Source organism: Fonsecaea erecta (genome assembly GCF_001651985.1).
Source record: "Fonsecaea erecta strain CBS 125763 chromosome Unknown Scaff3, whole genome shotgun sequence".
Classification (NCBI taxonomy): Eukaryota; Fungi; Ascomycota; class Eurotiomycetes; order Chaetothyriales; family Herpotrichiellaceae; genus Fonsecaea; species Fonsecaea erecta.
The window spans coordinates 3,761,052-3,778,614 of record NW_017387246.1 but is presented as its reverse complement, the minus strand read 5'-3'; the positions used below and the strand labels follow the sequence as shown (position 1 = coordinate 3,778,614).

General features: G+C 54.4%; 5 protein-coding genes across 5 annotated transcripts; 4 read left to right on the top strand and 1 right to left on the bottom strand.

Moving 5' to 3' along the window:
- Positions 1-345: 345 nt before the first annotated feature.
- AYL99_04619 (hypothetical protein) lies at positions 346-2,112 on the top strand (the record flags this gene model as incomplete). The annotated part of the gene is made up of 1 exon (XM_018836133.1): positions 346-2,112. One exon carries the CDS (start codon positions 346-348, stop codon positions 2,110-2,112), a length of 1,767 nt encoding a protein of 588 aa, XP_018695783.1.
- A 271-nt stretch (positions 2,113-2,383) lies between these two features.
- AYL99_04618 (hypothetical protein) lies at positions 2,384-4,314 on the top strand (the record flags this gene model as incomplete). The annotated part of the gene is made up of 2 exons (XM_018836132.1): positions 2,384-2,771; positions 2,828-4,314. The coding sequence occupies 2 exons, from the start codon at positions 2,384-2,386 to the stop codon at positions 4,312-4,314; spliced, it is 1,875 nt and encodes a 624-aa protein (XP_018695782.1).
- Positions 4,315-7,395: 3,081 nt separating this feature from the next.
- Positions 7,396-9,241, top strand: AYL99_04617 (hypothetical protein; the record flags this gene model as incomplete). The annotated part of the gene is made up of 3 exons (XM_018836131.1): positions 7,396-7,799; positions 7,946-8,642; positions 8,708-9,241. The coding sequence occupies 3 exons, from the start codon at positions 7,396-7,398 to the stop codon at positions 9,239-9,241; spliced, it is 1,635 nt and encodes a 544-aa protein (XP_018695781.1).
- Positions 9,242-11,249: 2,008 nt separating this feature from the next.
- AYL99_04616 (hypothetical protein) lies at positions 11,250-12,945 on the bottom strand (the record flags this gene model as incomplete). Its single annotated transcript, XM_018836130.1, has 4 exons — positions 11,250-11,479; positions 11,539-11,910; positions 11,967-12,866; positions 12,921-12,945. The coding sequence occupies 4 exons, from the start codon at positions 12,943-12,945 to the stop codon at positions 11,250-11,252; spliced, it is 1,527 nt and encodes a 508-aa protein (XP_018695780.1).
- A 1,635-nt stretch (positions 12,946-14,580) lies between these two features.
- AYL99_04615 (hypothetical protein) lies at positions 14,581-17,328 on the top strand (the record flags this gene model as incomplete). Its single annotated transcript, XM_018836129.1, has 3 exons — positions 14,581-15,342; positions 15,395-15,507; positions 15,570-17,328. 3 exons carry the CDS (start codon positions 14,581-14,583, stop codon positions 17,326-17,328), a joined length of 2,634 nt encoding a protein of 877 aa, XP_018695779.1.
- Between the last annotated feature and the right edge of the window lie 235 nt (positions 17,329-17,563).

Here is a 17,563-nt window from a genome sequence, read left to right as displayed (position 1 = left end):
TGGACGAGCGGAGGAAGAAGCTTGTTCTGCAAAGGGGCTGTCGGAAGGATTCTTGAGGTTCACAGAGACTCAGAGACAGTCAAAAGGGGGCTCATTGTCTGTCTGATACGGTGAGGTTCTGAAAGGAGCATTTGGTTACAGAACTAACATACAACGAGGATAGCCGGGCATCCTTCAGCTCCTCCCTTGGGTCCCTCATCTGACTTTCATATGATTACGCTGCTGCTGATCTCGACATTAGAACAACCCTTGTCTTCTCCAGCAGAGGGTTGCTCGTCAAATCGACTCTCTACTACTCAGCAAGTTGGTTGACCGTGTCGACTCGGTAGAATCCTGGCTACCACCATGTCCGCATCACCACCGTCCCATTTCGCCTCGCACATGGCCAGACTGAATCCTTTCGCGAAGAAGTCTGGCAAATTCGAGTACGAGGACGCCGGTGAAGTCATCGACGCCTCGAGTGTTGCCGGCGGTGGCCGTGGCTCTCGCGCAACCGACATCACCAAGCACCAGCTCCGGGTCAGCCATGCGCTCAAGGCGTTCCTGGTACAGCACCACGTCATCTCGGAGAACGATGCTGCGCTAGACAAACCAGACGAAGTCACCGAACCACTACGCGCGTTCCTCAGCAAGCCACACATCAACGTCCCATCCCATATAACGGATCGGTCTTATCCATTGTCCGAATACTTCATCAGCTCCAGTCACAACACCTACCTGTTGGCTCATCAGTTGTACGGCACTTCTTCGGCCGATGCCTACAGGACCGCTCTCAATACTGGATCTCGCTGTGTGGAGATCGATGCTTGGGACAATGAAGAAAACAAAGACGAACCCAAGGTCACGCACGGCTACACGCTCGTCTCGAGCATCCCCTTCCGCGCGGTGTGTGAAACAATCCGCGATGTCATCGACCAGGAAGCTGCTCAGTCTGTCTCCCAGCCAGGGTACCGAGCAGCTCCAATTCTGCTGTCTCTGGAGAACCATTGCGATGCACGCGGTCAACTGCGTCTTGTCGAGATCATGAGAGAGGTCTGGGGTGACCGGCTGTTGAGCAAGGCCGTCAGGGAGAAAGGGCACGACGAGCAGCACGGCGCCGGCGACCAAGTGACTCTCGAGGACCTGGGGTCGAAGATAGTCCTGATTGTCGAATACCATTTCCCCAATGAATCACAGAGCGAAGAGGAGAATTCCAACTCCGACGAGGAGGATGCAGAAACGAAACAGGCCCGGAAGGCGTACAACGAGAAGAAGAAGACGGCGACCAGTGTCATCATCCCTGAGCTGGCCGAGCTCGGTGTCTACGCTCAATCGGTGAAACCACGCGACAATTCGTGGTATGGCGACGCTGGACTCAAGGACGGGCCCCATCACCACCTCATCAATGTCTCAGAAACCGGCCTCAAGGCCTACATGCCGGTCGAGAACGACAAAATCGCCCGCCACAACGCGCGACATCTGATGCGGGTTTATCCCAAGGGCACGCGGATATCGTCCCGCAACCTCAAGCCGGTGCAGTTCTGGGGCATTGGCGCCCAAGTCTGTGCCCTCAACTGGCAGACGTTCGGGGCCAGCATCCAGCTGAACGAGGCGCTGTTCAGTGGTACGGATGGTTATGTTTTGAAGCCAGCGGCCCTCCGATCAGGCGGATCTGGCCGACTCAACACCGGGAAGAGGAAGATCCTCCGTCTCCACGTCGCCGGAGCCACCGATGTGCCTGTCCCTGAAGGCCGTGAAGTTGACGACATCAAGCCATACTTGACCTGCAAACTCTACCACCCGGACTTTGAAGACGATGACGCTCCGAAGCGGAAGACGGCACACTACAGACAACACAAGCTCGGGCTGATGCATCGAGGCGAGAACCCTCCCGCCACGCATCCCTTTTGGGACGAGGTGCTGCTGTGGGAATACGAAGACAACGAGCTGGTGTTTCTGCGGATGCTCATCAAGAGCGACGACAGTTTCGCCATCAACCCGGTCTTTGCCGTTGCGGCTGTGAGGTTGCTCTACGTAGCCCCGGGCTGGAACTTTATCCGCATGCTGGACTTGAAGGGCAGGGAGACGACCTGTTCGATTCTCGTCAAGTTCGAGATCGAGGATGCAGTATGATGATGAAGATGCAGGCGATTTGTTCCAAAATGTCGTTGGCGAGACTCGCGAGGGTAATAGATGTACCGAGTAAACACCAGAATTTTTGTTCCTCTGCGGCGTCATGCGGAGTAAAATGAATAATGGATGACTTTGAGCTCCAGCTCGTCTTGACACATCGTCCCTCCCGTATAATTTCTGGCCTTCTTCTCCTTGTCTCACAGTGCTCCGAGATCACGGCTCGAGCCTGAGATTCTCAGTGATCACCTCTTCGGCCAACAATGGTTTCAAGATGGGTCCTGCCCCTCCGACCTCTCGCCTCGTCAACGCGGCGACCTCTCAGCTTAGAAGAGCTGCTGCCGGCCGTATAGGAGGGACGACGTGTCGGACAGCTTTGTCCAGCTGCTTGGGATTCTCTTTTCCAATATGCAGGCACCCTCGGGGACTCCCAGTCCGGCTGTTGTCGACGCTCCCCTCGTCGCCCATCTTCGCCGCCATCGCCAACCACGACCCGAAGTCTGCTGCGGTCATCCACAGCGCCTCCGACCGGACATTCTGCTACGGCAGTCTCCTACATGACGTTGCTGCGGCAAAGGAAAACCTCACCGCTCTCGCTGGAGGGAGATCTCTGGCGGGTGAGAGAGTAGCTTTTCTGGCAGAAAACGGATATGACTATGTGGGTGCGGGACCAGTACATGCAATCCCTGTGTGGCCCATGTTGACAATGCCCCCAAAGTAACGTTCCTCTCGATCCTCTCGCACGACGCCATCGCCCTCCCGCTGGCGCACACGCACCCGAGCTCAGAGCTGCGCTACATCCTCGAGAACAGCGAAGCCACGCTGTTCCTCTCCACGGAGAAGTTCCAGGAAAAGGCGAAAGAGGTGGTGAAAGAGGGACTACTCAACCATGCCCCGAAGCTGGGAATCCTCTCCAAGATCGAGACCGGAGCACGGTCCGCCGAGAACGTCCAGTTGAGCTCTCAGACCTTGGAGCGTGGCGGGTTCATGCTGTACACGTCCGGGACCACCAGTCGTCCCAAGGGCGTGGTTCTATCTGTGGCCAACATGACGGCACAGTCCAGGTCGTTGATCGAAGCGTGGAAATACAGCTCCTCGGACCTGCTCCTCCACCTTCTCCCGCTCCATCATATCCACGGCACGATCAACGCACTATATACTCCGCTCATGGCCGGCGCCGCCATCGAGTTCGCGTACCCATTCAATGCGGACACGGTGTGGAGGCGTCTTGCTGCACCGTTCCTGCCTGACTCCTCCTCTTCATCACCAGACCAGAAGAAGAGGCCGATAACTTTCCTCACCTGCGTCCCGACGATATACAGCCGCCTCCTGGCAACTCATTCCTCCCTCTCGCCAGAAATGCAGACCGCGACCCGCACAGCGATCACCCCTCGCTATCTCCGGCTGAACATATCTGGCTCTGCAGCCCTCCCGACACCAATAAAACAAGCCTGGACCGAGCTCTCTGGTGGCAATGTCCTCCTCGAACGTTACGGAATGACCGAGGTTGGCATGGCGTTATCATGTGGACTGGCGTTTGAGGATCGTGTCGACGGTTCAGTTGGGTGGCCCTTACCGGGGGTCGAGATCCGACTCGTCGATACCGAGACAGGCACCGTGATCAAAGACGGCGACGAAGTGGATGAAAACGGTCAACCGCGCGAAGGAGAAATCCAGCTCCGTGGTCCGACTGTTTTCAAGGAGTACTTCCGTAACCCGTCCGCGACCGCGGCAGAATTCGTTGAGTCTGAGGACGGCAAAGGAAATTGGTTCAGAACTGGCGACGTGGCAATCCGCCAACTCCTCCCGGGAACCGGCAACAGCGAGCAACCCTGGGCCCACGGGCCGATGTACTTCATCCGCGGCCGCAAGTCTGTCGACATTATCAAGACCGGGGGAGAAAAGGTGTCGGCGCTGGAGATCGAACGAGAACTCCTCGCGCTCCCTGAGATCGCCGAGGCCGCCGTGGTGGGCATCCCGAACGAGCAATGGGGCCAGAAGGTCGCGGCGGTCGTGGTCCTGAGCGACAAAGGGACGAGCGGCGGCCGCGGCGGCAAGCCGTGGGGCGTGATGGACATGCGTCGCGCCCTGAAGGATAAATTGGTCAACTACAAGATCCCGCAGGAACTCAAGGTCGTGGAGAGCATACCCCGGAATGCCATGGGGAAGATCAACAAGAAGATGCTCGTCAAGCAGGTCTTTTAGTGAATAGGAGACAGAGAGACACACACTGGCTTGGTTGGGTCTGATCTGTTGTGAGCCAGGGAGGCCATTTCTCTTCAAGAATGGGTCGGGACGATACCACTGAGCATCGCATCATTCAATTGGACTCGTCGGGGGACATGTCACTTGGAAATGGGGGAGGAAAAGGAAACGGAAAAGTGACTCCTTTCCAACATCCTGTTCGGCGGGCAGTTACAGCCCTGCAACCAGGGCGGCAGGATGGTGGGCACATTGGAGGTTCTATTCTTGCATCTGGCTTGATGTACAAGTATCTGCACAACTCGCAGTATCTAGGAATACTGGTGTACAGTCTGGAAAAAGAAAAAGAAAACAATTCACCACTCCACCTCCACATCCCTTGATTGTCGCTCCTTAGTTCTCGTCCTCGACCTGTGGAAGACCATCGTGGTCGGTCCAAGAGAACACTAATCAACGACCCAAATCCGAATCGATCACACCAAGACCAAGATACGAGGTGGTTGTCGACCGCACGCGACCGAACATGACATCGTTTGGGCTGGGTGACTCACCCAATGATCAGGTACGCCTCTCGAGCAAGTCTCGCCCCAGGCCGCCAGAAGGTGAACATATACGCCTACCATTGTCTCTTTACCCTCTCTCTCATCTGCTGCTCTCCGGGAGGTTAGATCTCTCGTACGAGCACAGGCATGTATGCTGCCACATAGTACCGTGCATAACACGTGACTTTGAGCCGCACGATCGAAATACCAAGGTCAGCTGAGCTCGCTAGCTAGGTTGCAGGGATATTGGTCAAACGAGCCATGGGCCATGGATGTGGGAGTTTGCCACCGATGTCTGCCTAATCCGCAGCACTCCATCGCAGATTGTTTGTACTCCAAAAATGGGTTGGCCCTTCTTATCAATTCTCTAGCTTTCGTTATCATGGCCACTTCGGGCCATTTTCTCGCCGTGGTTGTCGTTTCTTCTGTACCAGTATTTTTGGGACTCACAGTCACGTAATCCTTAGAAGGACACAATATCGAGGTCTCTCAGTGAGGAAAATGCCGCTGAATACGTGGGACCCGAGGAGGCAAGCCCTGGCTGCGATTGCTGTTGGTTGACCTGCCAGGAGGCAGCGGTGTACGCCAGGATATGTCTGGGTAGACACCTCGCCACGTTGACTGACTTGCCGCTCCTGGTCTCATAATGAGGTATCCGTACCCCGGCCAGTGTTCAGCCACCCACTCAAGTAAGCTCGTGGTGCCCTGTAAGTGGTGCTGATAGAGTTTGGAATTGGAGTGGCAAAACAGTTTCTCGTTCAGAGCGCGCCTCTGCCACAACGCCCGAGAACAGAGGAGGATGAAGCGGTCAGTCTGGCGGCATGAATATCTACTGAAGTGTTCCCCGTGCTGCTGAGGTCCTCATTGTTTCTCCCTGCTGTGTCCAGTCAAAAGTTCATGCGCATAGAGAAACAACAAAGACCGGACAAGCTTTTGTTGACGATAACCACCTCATCAAACAACGTATTTGACTCGACATTCGGTCGGCGGAGTGCGCGTCGATGGCTTGCACTCAAAGTGCGCCAATGTTGACTGGTCAAAGCGGTGTTGCTGGTGGTAGGCGGCAAGTCGATCAAAACTTGAGCCCGCACTGATCTTGTTTCTAGCAGGGGAAACGCAAGGAAGCACACAGCTCATCCTTTACATTCAATTGCACACCGGCGCCGACCCTTGGGTGGCGTTGCGTGTTTATCTCGAAGACAAGAGCTCTGAAAAGCCACTCATCGATCGGCTGGGCAGTCAGTGCGACCTGGCAGTCGGTCTCGTCAAAGCACCGCTGAGAGCTCAGCTATGAGTGTTGGCACGCAGCTGACATAACGTGTTTCATTCCACTTTCGAATGTAAATTTGCAACCAGAAATCATTTTTCTCTAGGCGGGCCCGCATTGACCTTTTGACAGTTGGGCAGCAAGATAGGTAGCGACTCTCGGAGGTTTGGAGGCGGAATGACCGATTTACGGTGGCGGCGGAGGGAGGGGAATCGAGCCGACGGCTCGGGGAGGCGGCATAGTGTCCATGAATATGTAGCAGAGTAGAAAGCTCAGGTCTGACCGACTCGACCTCGAATTCTGCAATATGGAGAATCAACAAGAACATATCATAAATCTGTGTGTGAACGCCTCGCACTCAATGAAAGCCATCCCCGGGAATCAATCTGCCGGCCAACTTACCGTATTCGGTCGGATCGCGGAGAAATGTTGATCCGTTTCTGTGTATACCGTACGTTCTCTCAGCCCGTCGGATGACGTTTGCAACGAGATCGTGTCGTCAATATTTGAGGCACAGTTGCCAAGATGTACTTCCCATCATTGAAACTCAAACCATCCCTATGAAGCCAGTCTCGCTTAGGTGTAGTCTCATCATCGACCAGTGCGCATTATTCACCGGTAAGTGCGACATCCAGACGACAGAATGCAGGTAGGTAGGTCCCTGTACAGGTTTCTTGCCTCTCCTCGCAGGCTTTCCAAACCCCTCTTCTCGAGGGGAACGATAGCCGAGCCGTTCCGCCAGATGAAGTACCGAGTACTCTCAGGTCGTTTGGCCAAAGGCTGCAAAGTGCCGCTTCCCGGTTGTTCCTGAACAATAAGGCTGGCACCAATACCATGAGTCTCCTGAATTAGGCAGAATTGTCTCGCCTTTTTTACTCCTCCTGCGACATCCAATTACAGCTTCGTCCGGCCATATTCCGACTTGAAATCAATGCATTACCCCAGAATTTCCCCATTTCGTTTCCCGGAACACCATCATTGTGCGCTTTGGTACGAGGAAGGCAAAACTTTGGATCTCCATACTGCGCAAAATGTATCTGGTGACCTGCAGCACGGTAGGTGAAAAGTCGGTGGAGAGGAAGCCGCCGGCCATGGATCCAGCTTTGACCTCATTCCCCCGCTGTGGTTTTCGAATATCCCACTTCAAGCTCGAGCCCATCGACCACATAAAACAGCAACTCGGAGAACCAGAGTGGTTTTCTGACTACACGGTGCCCCTACACTTGCTACTTGATTCACTCGAGTGAATTGGGCCCACAGTTCTCATAGCCAGTCATGAAATCCCTGCCCACCGGAGCAGCAGCGGTGCTTCTCCTTCTCAACTCATTCACACAGGCACAGAACTCTTCCGCCAACGTCCCTGTTATCAACCTTGGCTATGTGAAATACAGCGGCTACCAGAATGCCACCGCAGGCATCAACTACTATCGTGGCATCCGCTATGCTGCCGCTCCGACAGGTGAACTACGCTGGGCGAAACCTATGCCCATCGAATATATGAACAACTACAACGGTCAGACCATCAATGCTTCAGCTCTTGGCCCAGCATGCTACCAATCCTCGGCGGCGTCCACTTATGCTACCCCATCAGCACCTCAGGGACAATCGGAGGATTGTTTGCTCCTCGACGTGCTTGTGCCTTCCAAGCCTGTCTCGACAGCCTTGCCCGTCCTGTTCACGTAAGTAGCATTTCTTTGGGAGCACTGGCGATATCGAGTCCTTCGTTGGTGTGGCGAAGGCCTCAGAATTCTCTTCTCTTGCCTGGCGTCATTCCCTCTCAATTTATCCAAGCATGCAGACTTTGACTTTGCATATTCTGAATCAGCATCCATGGTGGTGGCTACGTTGGTGGGAGCGCTCCCTTCTCCTACCCTGGAGATGCCCTAGTCAACCGGTCTGACGGCAACATCATCTATGTGGGTATCCAGTACCGTCTCGGAATGTTTGGGTTCATGGGCGGGGATGCCATTTCTGAGAACGGAGCGCTAAATGCGGGCCTGCTCGACCAAAGAGCTGCTCTGGATTGGGTTCAGCGGAACATCCGTGCTTTTGGTGGTGATCCAGGCCGTGTCACTATATGGGGAGGTTCAGCTGGGGGAGGCAGTGTATCGTGCCAGCTGATCGCCAACAGCGGCTCTGATCTCCCTCCCTTTGCAGCCGCAATTGCAGATCATCCATGGTGGCAACCCTTGGCCAACAAGAGCACGCAGAACGCCCAGTATAACACGGCTCTGAAGTTGTCCAACTGCTCGGATATCAATTGCCTCCGAGGGCTGTCTTCTGCTACTCTGGGAAACCTCAACCAGGCAGTTCTGAACGCTACGTACCCAGGACCTGACAATGCATACGGCGTCTACTACTGGGGCCCCGTTGTCGACGGCAAGTTCATCCGCGATCTTCCTGACCAAGAATTTGCAAAGGGCAATTTCTACAAGGTACCCCTGATCACCAATCGGGACGCCTACGAGGGCTATATCTTCTCCAACCAGACGCAGACATCCCAGGTAGACGAGACGGTAGATGTGAGTCCTAACCGGCTCTCTCTTCCCCGCTCTGCAGCCACTGACAATATTCTTCCCAAACATAGGCCGAAGATCTCTTCCCTGCGGCAGGGCCATCATTTTTCTCCCGTCTGTATTCTCTCTATCCCCGCAGCAAATTCAACAGCACCTTCTACCAGCGGCAGACCTGGTTTGGGGACTTCATCATCAACTGTCCGACCTACTACATGGCTTCGTCGATGGTGGATTCGCTCTCCAACAGCTCCGCTGTGTTCAAGCTCACGTTCGCTGCCGGAAGCGAGCTTCACGGGGCCACCAACCCTTTCATCTCGTCCAACGTGACCAACTATCCCAGCGCGAACAACTTGACGCTGGCGCACATCATGACCAGCTACTGGGTAAGCTTTACCGTCTTCCACGACCCAAACCCGTTGCGTGTTGCCGGTGCACCATACTGGCCAAGCTACATCTCTGGGGGAGCAGGGTCGGCAGCTGAGGGCGAAGGCGTGGGTTTCACCATCCAGGCTGTCACGTACAACAGCATCAGTGCGACGCCGGACCCGGACGCGGCCGCGCAATGTGACTTTTTCAACTCGCGGGGGTGGCAGATTAGGAACTAAGCGCGACTACGAGGCTGTGGTCACGCATGACACGAAAGCATGAATGGATGAATGGTTTATGTCTATTTTTTCTGCCTCATAGCCATATAGGTCATTCATTCGCCCATTGCAATACCAAGGAACATGTTTCCGGGGTCCATCGTCCACGTGTATAGATCTCCTGTTACATCGGGTCGATAGTGACATGTGTGCATGGCGCCCCTGCCTGCCTGCCTGCCTGCCTGCTACGCGAGCGTCGATCTTCTGGGGTCCAGATGCGCCTCCACTGGCATGTAAGCGAGGTGGCCAGGAATCAACTACATGCCCTGTTTCTGACTCGAGAATGGGCTATTCATTGCAAAGTGGGTGTTGTCCCAAGGAGGGGATACAGAACCATCGAGTTGCAACTTGGGATGTTCCTTTCTTTCTTTCCTCCTTCGAGATCCAGGATTTGGGAGTGGGTTTCCTGGTGACGGGATACTTGATTGAGCTCTCTATATTCTCCGTATATGTACACGCTACAGTGTGGGGAAACGGGTCAACTTCATGATCGTCCACCCATCCATCAATACGGATCCACACAAACACACAAACACACAAACACACATATATGTATGTATGTATGTATGTACACTGACCAAGAGCCATTGCCCTCTCAGTCCGCTTGTCCCACCATGCTCACACCCAGAGGACGAGTAGCTAGAGTACCTAACTTTGTATAGAACAAAGAGGGTATTAACTAATCAAGGAGAAAGCGACGGTCTTTCTTGTCGCGAGTTGTTGTTGGTTTGGCCATGGCCCCCCAAAACGATGTTCCGGTTTTGCCATCGCTACCACCACTCCTACGTGGTGGCGCATGCAGACCTACTGTAGTAATAGGCAGAGTGCAACGGGATCTCATTGAGCTTTCCTCTCTCCTTCCCTGTTCTCCCTCCCTCCCCATGTCCCATGTTACAGAACTAACTTACCTCGGCACACGGGCATGGACACCACCTGTGCTTTCTTTTCTCTGTCCAATACTCACTCTTCCGGACTTGTCACCCTGTATCACGGTGCCATCTAGGTGAGGGACTGGTTAGTAATAGCGAGTCAGTCGGTCGGTCGGTCAGTTCTCCGATTTTTCTCCGGCGGACGGAAGGGAGGGAAGGGTAGGGTACCCACCTATCCATCCACTCAGCCACCCGCCCACCACGTACATATTGTTCGTGCCTCGGCGTGTCCGTCGGGAGGGGACATGGTAGCGGACCACAAGGGAGAGGAGGGTGTGTGGGTGGTCAAGATACACACACGCACATGTGCCCGGAGATAACTATCTTTCCGCCACTTGAGGAAGCCCTCCTTGCTAGGGGAAGGGAGATGTACGACTGCATAATGGGTTGGTCGATTGTTATGCCTTACCATCTTATCCCTTGCTACTTACATATGAATGCATAGAGATTGAGTGATTCGAAGGAAGGAAAGGGACCGTGTGTAGCCTCGCTGGATGATGGATTATGCTGACCGAAAAATATCAACGCCCATACCGTCCGTCCCGTGTCTCCAGCGTCCCTTATGTAGCTTCTTGGCGGATGCAACCCTAGTAGCTCCCTTAGTGGCTCTATTTTCTTTCTCCGGACGAGTGCACACCACAGGTAAACCTTCTATGGACAGGCTTTGAATGGGGGTTCTTAGTGGTCACGGTGGTCTCGTGGATGACTCGAACGAGATGATACTGGAGAGAGGCGGAATAGGTCCCGGAACCGGGAGGGGCCATTGTGATCGTTTAGGATTTCCATCTGCGCTATTAGTGTCCACGGTACGAGGTACTACTGTAGGTATATGCAAGCAAGGCGTACATTTCGTATCCGCTACACAACAACCCATCTTTACTTTGGGCCGTGATCTTGGCTCGTAAATTTGCTTGTCCCCTATCGACCTCTTTCTTGCACAATGTCACACAGGTATGTAGGTAGTCAGTTAGTCAGTCAGTCACCTTCTTCCCTCCTATCTCAGGATGGATACCGACGAGGGCAGCACACGCGCGAACCCACTACAGCATGTAGCGGTAGTCTGGACTCATATCCCCCAATTCTGTCTTCTCGTACTCCGTCAGTCCGACGTCGTGCGTCTTCTCCTTGTTTCGATTCTGGGTCAGGCAAGCCAGGAAGTAGATGACACAAGAGACGGCGCTCAGGCAGATGAAGCCCATGCAGATGCTGTAGCCCTTGTGGAAGAAGGTCTTTACGTCGGTCGCCTCGAAGCTGTAACTCGCGATAATACCTGAGACATCACAAGTCAGTATCTCGTTATGACACTCGTAGACCCATCAGCCAACTCACCTCCAATGTTACCAAATCCAATCTGCCACGCTGTGCCCACCGCTCGGCGATGGTGACCGCCGAGGTTCATCGAGAACCAGCACACAATGATGGGCATGGCACTGTATGTACCCGACGTGATCATGAACAGCGCTCCGTATTCCAAGTCAGTGTTGTGGTGCACGGTCATGAGGATGGCAAAGCCCGCAATGGCAATGCAAATATTGAACATTGCGAACAGGAAACGGTGGCGAAATCGATCCGAAAGCGCGGCCGTGAGCATGCTCCATCCGAATGCTGCCGCCCACGGAGGGACCGAGTGCAGTTGGGTCTGAATGGCGCTGTATCCATACGACTTGATGATGGTGGGCGCAAAGTAAGCGTAGCTGTAGGCTGCACCATTTGTCAGTTGTGGCGTTCCCTTAGCCAGGACGGTCAGGTCCACCTACCGGGCACAATCAAGCCAAAATACATGAAACCGCCCACGATGATCTTGTAGTCCTTGAAGCAGTTGATGACGTCCTTGACGGTGATGCGTCGGTCGATGGCCGACTTGCCCTGGTCATCTCGAAGCCGAGCCTTGATGTACTCGCGCTCGGCGTCCGTCAACCACTTCGCGTCTTCAGGAAAATCCGGGATTGCGAAGAACCAGACGAAAGAGACCACACAAGTAAGACATCCTTCCAGGATGAAAACCCATCTCCAACCGAGATAGCCCTCCATGCCGTTCATTTTGCCAATGGCCGAGGCGAGCAAGCCACCGAAAGCCCCCGCAAGAGTGGTACTGGCAAAGAAGAAGGTATATCTCTTCTGTGCTTCGTGTCTCTTGTACCACATACCAATAAGATAGAATGCACCGGGAAACATGCCTGTCTCGAAGAAGCCCAGGAAGAATCGGGTGGTAAGGAATCCACCGTACCCTTGGACTAGACCTTGACAGATGGTAACCAAGCCAAAGCCAAACATGCAGATGGAGAGCCACACATGGGGCCGGAGTCTCTTCAGGATGATGTTGGACGGGATCTCAAAGACGACGTAGGGGACAAAGAAGATGGTCAAGGCAGTGCTGTACTGCGTGCCACTCAGCCCAAGGTCTTTCTGAAGGCCAAAGATGGCGGCATTGGCGACGTTGGTCCGATCCAGGAAAGCCAAGAGGTACATGATTGACAGCACAGGAATAATGCGCATGTCGATTCTGGTGATGAGTTTCCGTTCGGAGACTCCTGGGGGCAACACAGCTATCTCGCCGTCTCTGTAGCCGGCAGCTGGATGGGCCAGATCTGGATCATAGCCCATCTGGTTGTCGCCCAGGCCATTCGTGTCATTGTATGTGTGCTGGGCCTTTTCACCTATTACAATGGTTAGGTGGAGCAACGATGTGGTATTGTCAGCAGCAAACTTACTGGACCCGTCTATATCGAACCGCATGATGGCGACGAGGACAACGACGACAACGATTTATGGGGATGGGGTGCGATGCCGAAAATCCGGGGAAGAGTAGAAGATCGAAATGCGTCTCTAGGAGGGCAGCGGGTCTCTTTGTAGAGTTCCAGCGAGCCCTGCAAAAGCCGGCTTTGGCAGCCGCAGGGACAAGAACAGGAGCTTTGTCCGAAGCGAGGGGCAATTCTGTTCTCTGGAGCTCATACTCTCTTTGGCGAGCGGTGGGGTTCTCACACAGAGGGTAGATTGACCACAGGCTTCTGGTCGTGGATGCAACATCGAATTTTGTCAACAACTGGGTTTGAGTGGTTCAGACGGGCGGCTTGGCCGAACCCAGAGCGCGCCATGGGCTGGGGAAAACAAGCCATAGGCGACTTGTCCACCTAGAGGCCTAGAGGGCTAGAGGCCGTGGAGGGGGAAACCACCCGTTATGCTTAAACAAGCTTAGCAGTGGCGTCTGCCCCGCAAGCCAGAGGGGCCCGAGATGGCTAATGGCCCGGCTAGAGACCGATAAGCCCGGGGGAGGAGTGGATGATCGGTGGTCGATAAGTGGAGGGCGGAGAGAGGAGGGAGGAGGAAGAGAGAGGAGGAGAAGATGACGGGGACGAAGAAAAGAGACCCTGACGCCAGCTGGCACTCGGTTATGCTCGGTAGGCCTAGTGAGCCCATCACTGCATCCTCGTGCAGGTTGCTCGTCGGCCATGGCAGGTTCTTCAGTTTGTCATCTTGAGATAGACCAGTGTGCCAGTTCAACTCTGGCCGTGAGTTGCCGTCGCTGGCAGTATGATAGCAGTAGTGGATAGCCGCCAATGTCCGGTTTTCGGAGCCATCACCTTGCCACTGCGGATTTCTCTGCGTATCTTGCTGCTTGCTTGATGAATTACCCAGAAAGGGCAGATGTCGATAACGTGCCAACCTGCAAGCCTAGTTGCTGATGGTGGTGTTGGCGCAGTTCTAGAAGTTCCAATACGATGCGGGCTGAGCCGGGAGATGGGCGATCTGGGCGGCCTTTTGTAGTCATTATCTATCCCTAAGGGGCTCTTGTAGGCTCTGACGCGGTGGCCTTGTGGGTGCTATACCTAACTGGGCAGCCCGCGCTGCCGGGAGAGGATGCTTTAGGCACGCCGCATTACCACCCCGTCGCTGCCCTTGATGCCCCCACGCCACTATCCATGGCAGATGGAAGAGGACAATCGCCCGTCGCCATCCCCCAGAATAAAACAGCAAGTCATCATGTACTCTTGTTCAGGTCTAGTGGCCCTGTTTCTGGGCATTGAGGCGTCTCGGCCATTGGGCGACTGGGGCGTCCTCCGTCTCTGGCCTCTCTTACTATCATCTCGGGCACACTCACGTTGCGTGTCTCAACCCTTCACACCGTATCACACTGACCGCACCAGGAAGAACAAGCACAGTCCCATGGCTGCTCGACGACGCGACACTAGGCAGGACAATAGACGGTCAGGACGATGCTCGGCGTTAGGGCACAGGATATTGCCCCTCACGACGGTTTTTTCATCTGCCCGTACTCAGCTACTGCCTTCATCTCATCATCACTGCTTCTTTCCTAGCTGACACTTTCCAACTTCTCCTACTTCTCCTTCTCACTCTTGATCACAGCCAGCCATGAATCCATACTATCCTCCCCCTCCTTGGTTCCGGATGCCCTCATCACCCGCCCCAGTCCTGGGCAAACGCAAGCATGAAGATCCGCCAGCACTGCCACTATCAGCACAGTTTGACCATGTCGGTGACTTCTCTCCTCAGGTTCTTGGGCCTGTGTTTCCTGCCAACCAATTTCAGGAACCACTCTCCCCTCAGACGATGATGTCCAGGTATCAAGGCCCACAGTCCACGCTCCCAGAGCGGACTGTGGCCTCCAACACCAACACGGCCCGCCATTCAATCTTCATTGTTAATACAATAGAGAGCATGCAGCATGGCGAGGAGCCAAGTATCAATCCGGTTGCAGCGCGGGAGACAACCCCAGTGACCACACCAAGACCTCACCAGCAACCACTGCGGCCCAGACGCCCGATTCTGCATCCGAGCAAACCACTACAAAACTCTGAACAGGTCCACGCAGGCGTTTGGGTTGATGTGCTCAGCTTCTGTGAGCCTAAATTCCTGCTGGAGGCAAAAACACTCAACCGGTTTTTCTACAACCTTCTTTCCGATAATTCTGCCATCTGGAGGAAGAGCAGAATCAACCATTATGGTGTGGACATGCCTGAATGCCCCAAGGGGCTTTCAGAAAAACAATATGTTGAGCTCCTGGCTGGTCGTGGCTGCCAGAGCAAGGGCTGTCATGTGGATCGGACCTCAAAGGTTCATTGGACTTTTCAGGCTCGTTTGTGCCCGAATTGTTTCAACAAGAAAACAGCCACCGTAAGCCATCGTCTGCCCGCGTCTGTCGTGACGCCGACGCTAAGAGTCACAGGAGAATGACCTCGCGCACCATCGTCGGCATAGACTGCCCGCGATAAGAGACCACGTACCTCCGGGAGACGGACGTGCTCTGTGGCAACTGCTTCCGCTCGTATCCAGCGACGGGTAAGTGTCCACTTGACACCAGGGTCCAGGTTTTTGTGCGCTGACAATGTCTGTCTGTTTAGCCGCCGTGACTCGCATTCATGCCCCGTAGACACCGAAGCACACGACTGGGGACAACATAGTGGGAAGTTCGCTTTTTTGAAGACATCCTATGCCAAAATTGAAAGCGAATACTGGAAGTTCAGGGTTTCAGGTGCGACACACACTGCAATGATGGCGTGGGCACGCAAGATCCATAGGGAAACAATGGAGTACATGGCCGAGGTGAACAAAATTGAGGCGTGGTTGAAGGAGTACACGAAGACGGTACAGGGGTCCAAGTCCCAAGCTTGGCGACAACGAAGAATCGAATACTTTGAAGCACGTGCCGCAGAGCTATCGCCACCCATCGACCGCAAGATCCTCTGGAAAATGGCAGCGTTTACAGGAAACCTCAAGGTTGGATCAGACCCCACACCACGCTCGTGGGAGAGCCTCCGGCTCAAAATCGAACCGTACAGAATGCAGGCACAATATGTGGAGGACTTTGAGAGATTGATGGAATCCGAATTTCTGGAGACTGTCCCGCAAGTCCGGCTTTTTAGGCTACTCGATGCGCATCGCGGTGGAAAAGAAGCCGTCCCGCGCTCGTACCAGCCGGAGCAAAAGTTTGTGCTACAACTGGCGCACGCGGAGTTTGTCCGATGCGTCAACGATGGTGTTGCCGACGAGGATCTTTTGCTCCTGTGCCTGAGGAATGTTTTTGAGACCTACAGCACACTGGAGAACCGCCCCATGGGCTTCAATTTCGACGGAACCACCGGACCATACCGTCTCAGCCTGGACGACGCCCGCATGATTGTGAAGGATGTGATAGAAAGACACGTCCAACCGCATTCGGAACGAGGCAGGATTGTGCTTCAGAGTCTGAAATGCCAGGGTTGTCAGCGAAAGGACCATATCCGCACATGGTCTTTCGTGGAGGGATTTGAACACATTCTTCAAACCCATGCCAGGCAAGTGGGCAAAGGGCTGGAGTATTACCAATTCGCCACACCGCACCCTGTGAACGACATGTCTGGTTTGTCTCCACGGGAGGGTGGAGTCGAGTACAAGTTCCCCTGGTACACGGTTGCCTGGCCGAGGAACCTGCCTCTTGTGCCTCGTCATCAAGATCTCACGCAATTGGGCGCTTGGAGCCCGACAGGTCCTACCGAATTCACCCCATTGCCGGCACGTTTGAGGGTGTCGGCGTTTCATGGACGACAGCCTCTGAAGCAACAGCATGCAGCCGATGCCTTCGGCCCGAACTTGGTTTACGCGGCTCAGCAACTGTACGGGGTGCGGCTTGATGGCCGTTGTCAGATGAAGATCGCGTTGAGGTACGCACTTGACCTTTATGCTCAGAAGCATACGACAGAACCGCCGTTGTCCGCATTCTGGGAATGCTTGGATGACCTGGCCACGGTCAATCCAGGCATCGAGCTCAAGTTCCAATGTGGAATATGTGAGGTGGATGACAGGCGTCCCGGCATCAGTGCAAGACGTAAGCAGAAAACTGCCATGGACCGCCTTCAGATGCACTGGGAACATAAACATCGAGAGGGCAGTGTCAGCTGGACTCAGGGGTTGATGTACCTGCCGAGCGACCAGGAACTCACGCAGCATATCGCGGAAATCGACAAGAAGCTGCAGGGAGAGAAAGATGCCGTTCTGGGGCGGGCAGCTGTCATGTCTACAGACATTAAGAAACGAGCAAAGTCCAAGGGTAGCGTCCTTCTCGGCACGAAACAGGCTTCCGAGGTCTTTGACGCCCTTTTTTTCAAAGTGGAGGCACACTGAGAATTGTGACAACTCTCTCAGAGTCACGGTGACCTTGTGACCAGGGTTCATGTCCAGGGCGATCAGTCTGTGGCCATACGGGCAAAAGGTCGTTCGTTGATGTACAAGTATTTATCTTTGCGATGCAAGGCTAGGGAAGCTGCAAGCCGGAACAAGGGAGCCACAGCTGTACTAGCCTATGTGTCATGACCATGCACACACGATCAGTCTCTCAATACACGGACTGTATGTATGT